General features: G+C 35.4%; 1 protein-coding gene across 1 annotated transcript; it reads right to left on the bottom strand.

Moving 5' to 3' along the window:
• Positions 1–1,378: 1,378 nt before the first annotated feature.
• Positions 1,379–6,360, bottom strand: LOC149182480 (formate dehydrogenase, chloroplastic/mitochondrial-like). The gene is made up of 8 exons (XM_089416873.1): positions 6,070–6,360; positions 5,705–5,876; positions 3,583–3,768; positions 3,244–3,446; positions 2,916–3,067; positions 2,649–2,773; positions 2,175–2,287; positions 1,379–1,934 (listed from the first exon to the last, which is right to left on the bottom strand). Exons 1-8 carry the CDS (start codon positions 6,157–6,159, stop codon positions 1,821–1,823), a joined length of 1,155 nt encoding a protein of 384 aa, XP_089272999.1. The 5' UTR covers positions 6,160–6,360; the 3' UTR covers positions 1,379–1,820.
• Between the last annotated feature and the right edge of the window lie 2,005 nt (positions 6,361–8,365).

Here is an 8,365-nt window from a genome sequence, read left to right as displayed (position 1 = left end):
AAAAAACTACTAAAAGTGGTTGTTTTTGTTTGGGATCTGCTATGTTTTCATGAATGAGCATAAAAGAACATTCATTGAGTTGCATTAAATATTGTTGAAGCTGAATATATGGAAGCCAGTGAAGTTATTCGTGAAGTAGTTTGGATTCCTAAGTTGCTTGTTGATTTGTTTGAAGGAACTTTGGATTATACTATCATATGTTGTGACAACCAAATCTGCATAAAAATGACATAGAACTTGGTTTTCCATGCAAGGATAAAGCACATTAATATCAAATATCACTACATTTGAAGAATGGTGTAGGATCAGGTCGTGAAGCTATAATACATCTCCACTGACGAATAGGTAGCAAATATATTGATGAAGTCTCTTCCTAACAAGATGCTTGAGTATTTGTGAGACAAGCTTGGGCTTGTGGATATCTACATAGAATATTAATAAGTATTTCATGGACCGCTAGCCACTTTGAGAATTACCAACAAAAGCATCGGAGCATAAGTTAGGGCACTATATAATCCACACTTCAAGTGCATACAAAATGAGAATTTATGCGACAAAAGTACTAAACAACATTATAGAATATAGAATCAACAAAATACCTCTGGATTTTGGCTCATAAAATACTTGTAATAAAAGTCTAAAAAGTGCCTATAACATCAATGAAAATATTACTCAATATTACACATTATGGTAATACAATATTCATAACAGATAACTCAAAATGCTCACTAATAAGGAGAAACAACTTAGCACAATTACTTTCATATATAGAAAACATGTCAATTACAAACAACCATGAACGGACAACAAGAAACTTCACATATATTAATTAAAAATGAAGAAATGTACATTGTCCATTAAGAACGAAACAAACCCTATTAAAAAACTATATCTGGCAATAAAATTACCAAAGATAACCTGTGCACAAAAATAAAATTTGCAATGAAACAAACTAAAAAGATAAAGAGATTATTTTTAGAAGAATTATATGGTCATAAAATTTGCAATGAAACAAACTAAAAAGATAAAAAGATAATTTTTAGAAGAATTACATGGTCATAAAATTTGCAATGAAACAAACTAAAAAGATAAAGAGGTTACTTTTATAAGAATTACATGGTCTTCTACCTCCTTGCACATGGTCTAATATAGAACCTAGAAGTCCACAAATGAAGTGGAACCCCATTTACCAGAGATTTACCCAAATACTATATATTCACCAAATCAGGCAACATAAACACTAAAAATTAAATACCAAGAAAAGTCCACAAATGAAGTAGAACCCCATTTACCAGAAATTTACCCAAATACTATATATCCACCAGCCAAATCAGGCAACATAAACACTAAAAACTAAATACCAAGAAAAGACAATGACTTGAGCATGGCTATAATGAAGAGAAACTTCATCATAGAATTATCCGAAAACCACACCCAAACAAGGCAGAAACCTGCCCTTCCATACACGAACAAAGGTTCATTTCTCTGCTAGTAGAAAAGATGCATAGCATTACCTGAATCTGTGAGCCAACTTCATGCACCAATAGCCACGAAGGACTAAAGCGCTGACTTGACTCTATTTTAGATTTTGTTTATTTCAAAACTACTAACCTATCAACCAGATAGAATGAGCTTCAGGCTAATCTTGTATCATTCATTCCTGCATAATGCTTTGAAGCATCATTGGTCTCAGGAATGTATTTGACAGTTCAATATTTGATGCACTGCACTGTTTTATATGAGGGAAGCGAGCTCTGTTCTGGGTCTTGCTTGTTATTCAACAGGATGAATCATGTGCTTTAGCATCCAACATGAATTTTTTATAGGTATTGACTGGCCAGCTTTCCTTCCTTCACAATATAATTCTGCGAAGGGAAATCTTCTCCCTTGAAGTATCTGTCTAGCATATCCTTCGTTCCAGCTGCATACCTTATCTGAAGTAGAGATTTTATGAACAATTAGTCAGAAAACTCTCAAGAATATCTCTGTATTTTTTATGATTCTTATTTTCTGCTTCCAAAGATGACAAAAATGATAAATTAATGACAGCATTAAAGCTTTGTGCAATGGAGCATGATGCAATATAATTGACTTTTTGAATTATTTATGAGGTACGTTTGTCAATCAAAGCAATTGCTAGAAAGAAAGGGGTGAAATTGGATGAAATCAGACACCTGGCCATCTATTGTAGTCCCAGAGATATGGGGAGTCATAGCATGGTTTGGCATGGAGCGCCATGGATGATCTTTTGGAGCAGGTTGAGCAAACCAAACATCTCCACTGTAACCTGCATTGCAGAAAGTCCCAAGAGTTAGCAATGTACCTGTTTCCATCACTGCAATTGGCAGTTAGCAATGTGCCTGTTTCCATCACTGCAATTGGCAAACTAACTTGTTCTAACAAACGGGAACAATGATAGTTTAGAAATTTAAAACACAGAAAAACGATTCATTGTCTTTTAATTGCCTCCGAGAATGAATGACAAAAGGACTGCCAAAGCACAAAAATACAGTTACATTGTTTTATTAGCAACGTATCATCATGCTCTTTCTGAATCTGAGAGAAATGTTTGATGATGGGACTTGTATGTCCATTATTGACACTGGGAAGGAGGCAATATGAAGAGGAGTTGAATAAATATAACTGACCTCCAATGTGTCCACTTGCAGAAGCATCAGCAACTGCTTGAGCATCCATGATGGCCCCTCGAGCATTATTCACAATCAATACACCCTTCTTCAGCTTGCTGATTTTCTCCTTGTTAAACATTCCCCTATTGTAACCAAAAGGAAAGGGCAAGAGAAACAATAATTAGGTTTCTGTTCACAAGTTGTATAAAATATATAGGTTCTATTGATCTCTGATTGAATAATAATAATGGGGGAGATTATTTATGAGATTGTGATAAGGCGCACCTAGTTTTGTCAGAAAGAGGCATATTAATGACAAGTACATCACATTTAGGTAGCATTTCGTCAAGATTTGTCTCCATTGTTGCTCCAGTTTCCTTTTCCAATTGGGGTCCAATAGAAAGACGGTCGTGGTAAAGAAGCTTACAATTGAAGGGCTGTACAAAGGACGCAATTCAATTCAACATCATGTAATGTTTATAATATTATTATTAGATTGAAATTTTGAAAGAAACAGGATCAGGATGCATCCATAAGAATTATGGAGCAGTGATTTTTGAAAAGAAGTTTGCAACATGATCATGAAGTAGTACTACGTCCTAAGAATGAATACCTTCAAACGCTTAAGTAGTTCTTTGCCAATACGCCCTGCACCAATAGTACCGATAGTTTTCCCTTCTAGATCATATGACCTGTAAGAAATTGCTGCCACTTTCCAATCACCCTCAACAATTTGCTTATATCCAGGCACAAAGTTTCGCATCAATATGAGAATGCGCATTAGCTCATCTTCTGCCACGGACACCACATTACTTGCTGTAAAAATTGTTGAAGAAGGCGTCAGTTAAATTATGAAGAATCATTGCAGCAGAAACTTGTTCATACTACTAAAATGTCCTTAGCGTGAACAGGGCAGTGACAAGCGATATAATTTCAGAAATAGTAATAGTACCTGTAACTTCTGCAACAGTCACACCAGCGGCTGCTGCAGCATTTAGATCAATGTGATCAGAACCAATACCAGCTGTCAAAAGAAGCTTTAAGTTCTTTGCCTTCTTGATCCTCTCTGCTGTCACATAGGCCGGGTGGAAAGGCGTAGAAATCAAAACATGCGCATCAGGTATGTGCTTTTCAAGTTCTGCAAAGGAAATTAATTGTGTAAGTTTAGTCCGCAAGTGGGTTACAATTCTCAAATGTAAAAGCAAGCAAGCAATACACTGATTTCGACGATCCATGGTAGCAAGAAGTAGGAAAAGGAAGGCATACTAGAAAATTAATAGATTGGATTGTGGATTAAACAACCACCCAACCTCAATTGTGAATAACCAGAAGTCATTTATGACTTGTTCGACAAGATATATATATATTCTGTAAATCTCACTTTTTGAAGCAGCACATACGATACCATCTAGATTGATTATTATTCAGGGTATGAGGAACAAAAGGAAGTCTAGGACATAATAAACTATTCATCCATATCAATAACAACAACAGATAACAGGATTTTATATCCCAAGGGGTGGGTGGCTATTCACGGGAGCAAATGTCATTAAATACCTTGGGGTTACCAGCTGGTATTTCACCTAGCGGTTGGTTACTACCCTCGTCGTCCATCCAGAAAATCTGGGGAAGACGGAGGAAATGTGCAGGGGGCTAGCAAGATGCCAGACAGTATCCAGGCTCCCTTGGGACAATATATTTCTCCGGACCCGAAAAAGAAAGATGACTCCAAGTGATCATGTGGAGTTGGAGTATGATGTTACTAGGTACCATATAATTATACCTCCCTCCCAAGTCAAAGACATATGAGTTGAGTTAGAAGGCCGTCTCAGGTTTCCAGGGAAACTGTTTTTCAAGAAGATTCTACAATACAAGAATCAGCATAGATGGTGCCCTGTCCAGCAGTCAAAGAAACTCTACCAAGCAAAACCCTGCTGATACACATTTAGCATTAGCTCTAAATCTTATTCTGTGCTTTTGATGGCTAGTAACTACAGTTACACAAATGAGACCTGCTGCTAACAATTAGACCACAGTTTATCATTTATTAAGAAGTCTGGTGTACATAGTTTGATGATGAGTGTGTCCTAGTACTCTAGTGTTAGCAGATAAAAAATTGCAATTCCAAATCAGTTATCATGATTTCAAGTTTCACGGGGCCAATTCGACATGTAGCCTAGTAGGGAATTTAAATTCCATGTTATCACTTCACCAACACAGAGAACATATAGCCTAGTGGTATACATGGATACAGAAGGAAACAGGGCATTTGGGGGTCTTCTAACAGTTTAAAGAAAGAGATGGCGTTCAGCACAGCTCCCTTCAAGCGTTACCAGATGCATAATCAAGGAAAATTCGGGGAGGCCAAGTTTTGGGCAAGGATAAGGAAAAAATTCGGGACAAAATTGAAGAGTACAACAAAAATTTAAAGATATACATACACATACATATTTTGACGAAAATATATAAGCAATGGTGAGTGCCCTGCCCTGCCCTGGGTGCGAAACATGACCTCCCTTCAGTCTGTTTCACAGAAATTATTCACCCAGTAGAGGAGCAATGAGCCCAGCAGAGGTCAAAAAAATAAACCCTAAATTGGGGTGGATGAGGGTTTTTATTAGACGAGTTTGATTCAGTCAACTAAGTCATACCCGGAGGTCAAAGTCCCGTTGACAGTCAAACTCTGTCAAAAAACAAGTTACAAGTTGGAAAATCAAACTCTGTCCACAACCAAGTTTGACTCAGACAAGTTGGAAAAATACATTTGCCTGAAACTCGGATAATGGCAGGTTCAAGCCACGATCCTGGTAACGCTGGTTCAAACTTTCCCTTCTATGTTCTGAACCTACAGATAATTTTAAGTTATCCCCTGCGCAACTTCTATGCATATGATCGATGATCTTAAATTAAGAAGTTCAAAAAGACACATTAGTTTTATTTTATTTTGCAGGAGTGCTAACTTAGACATAGCAACAAAAGAAATCACTGCTTACCACAGTCAGGACCTTCCTTGTCATCTGTCACAATGTGCTAACTACATAACAACAAAAGAAAAGAAATCACTGCTAACTTACCACAGTCAGGACCTTCCTTGTCATCTGTCACAATGTACTGGTGACCATTAGATTCCAGCCATTCTCGTATGCCCAAAGCATTCTCAACACACCCGAGAAAGTTTGGATTGAGCGAAGCATATTCATTGGCTTTATAAAAGACTCCAACAATTTTATTACTTCCTGCAGGTGCCTGAAACATAATAAGAGCATATAAAGCAGAGAATGTAAGAAAATATATAATCTTGTTTTGTTAATGAGACTGATAACTGAAACTTGATACTGTCTTCTCCGGGTAAACCAGCCTACTTACACTTCTATCTCAGACCGGCAAGCATCACTTTAATCCCAACAAAAAAGAAGCGAGGGTGATCATGATCACTTACATGCAATTCTCTGACAGAAGATACTGGGGAGCAGATTGGCCTTCTACTTGCAGCTCGGAATGCAGAAATGACACCTCTCCTGCTCGCCATGACAACTAGAAACACAAAGAAGAGAAATGTAGCAGGTCAGCCAGTACAGTATGGTAGCAATGGCGAATGGATAACGAATTTGGTCCCAGCGGTTGGTTGCCTTAAATATGTGGTGATTTCTGGTTTCAGTTCAATTTGCGAGTGACTCTCCAGGAGATGATGAGACGTATAGGACATCATCATCAGCATTATGGATTTCTTTCTATTACAGACAGATCCTGATGATCCTCTAGATCCTGAGATCCTCTAATCTTACTAGAATACAGATTTTTTATTATTATTTTAATACTACTACAGATTTTTTATTATTATTTTACAACTACTACAACATTAATTCACTGATTTTTTTTTATAGTTGTTGACTTAATTTTAAGGTCGTAGTTTAATCAAACACTATAGAAACACAGATTTATTATTATTATTTTACATTTTTGCTGGACGCATTTTCATTCCACATTTAAAATATGGTCACATGCCATTTTATGGTTGATGATTTAATTTTAAAGTCGTGGTTTAATCAAACACTAGGTATATAACTTCTTTATTTTTTTTTTTTTTTTTTTTTTTTTTTTTTTCTTCGGAGGTGGCAAAACCTATCAAACTCAGGTGTCAAACCAACAGTGAGGACAGCCATCTCTGGCTGCGATCCGCGAATGTCGGTTTGACTCATCACCGTTATCAAGGAAAACCACGCCACCTGTAATAACCCGCTGGTGGTCCGTAAGGGAGCAGGCTTTCACTCCTGCCAGATGCCTCTGGGTCTTGGGCCGTTAACCTGTTTCCTTACGTCCGAGGAAGACGAGCTCTTAGCCAAGCAGAAGCAGTTTTACGGCATACTCCAGGCCGATATAACTTCTTTATTTACCCACGCTTGCTTTTCTCAAGTTCTAGAAATTTAAATAGTATTTTAATTATTTTATATTTTGGAAGGGGTTAAATTTATTCCAATAATTTGTTAGAATGACATCTAAATTGTCTTTTTGTTCAATGAATGGTTACTTCTTTATTTACCCACGCTTGCTTTTCTGAAGTACTAGAAGTTTAAATAGTATTTTAATTATTTTATATTTTGGAAGGGGTTAAATTTATTCCAAGAGTTTGTTAGAATCACATTTAAATTGTTTGTTTTTTTGTTCAATGAAGGGTTATTTTTTATAATGAAGGGTTATTTTTTATAATGGTCAATTAAATTGACTTCTAGTCATATGAATAGTTAATCTTATAATTAGTTAACTAAATTGGCTACTTGTTACATAAATGGTTAATTGACTTCTTGTCATACGAATGGTTTTTTTGTTCAATGAATGGTTACTTTTATGATTGGTCAACTAAATTGACTTCTAGTCATATGAATGGTTAATTTTATAATTGTTCAACTAAATTGGCTCCTTGTCATATGAATGGTTAATTGACTTCTTGTCATATGAATGGTTAATTGGCTTCTTGTCATATGAATGGTTAGATTCATTCACCTTCACTTACTTTCTAGTGAAACTTTGAGATAATGACAAGTTTGAAAATTCAAACATCTTAATCAACTTCTAAGGAAAATCTCATGCTTTCATGTGTGGAGTGTCCACCTGAAACATTGGATGGATTAGAAATCTTTACACAATTTATTTAGAAAAATCTCAATTTATTATGAACATATACACTCAATATTAAAAGAATCATAAAATTAATTAAATTATAACTTTATTTTAAATTATTGTTATTGATAATAATTGTAAAAAAAATCAATATATGAGTTAAACATATGTACATTTAAAAAAACATGTAACAAGACTAAATATTCACCCCCACTTTACCATAAAAAATCTTAATTTGTAAATAGGCTTTGTTACAATATCATGGGCCAATATTATGACTTACAATACATAATTGGAGTGCCCAGGGGTTTTTCAAGGTGTTGAATCCATTTATGCATTCAAAAATGTATTTTAAACAACAACAAAAATCACAATTTTGCTTCAAATTGTATTAAGATTCCGGTATATATATATATATATATATATATATATATATATATATATATATATATATATATGCATGCTTAGTTATGTAGATTGATTAATTATAGGGTACATTGTTAAGGCATTTATTGCAATGTCACCCTTTAATTAGCTCATGTAACATGTGTGGGGCTATGTAGATATACTTAGAGGTTGTAGTGGTAGCACTCAACACAGCACGAGAATAAGAGTCC

This window comes from Pinus tabuliformis, chromosome 3_2 (genome assembly GCF_031772625.1).
Source record: "Pinus tabuliformis cultivar Carrire ecotype Pingquan chromosome 3_2, CPIR1, whole genome shotgun sequence".
Classification (NCBI taxonomy): Eukaryota; Viridiplantae; Streptophyta; class Pinopsida; order Pinales; family Pinaceae; genus Pinus; species Pinus tabuliformis.
The sequence above is the reverse complement of the archived record's forward strand: the minus strand, read 5'-3'. Positions and strand labels throughout refer to the sequence as shown.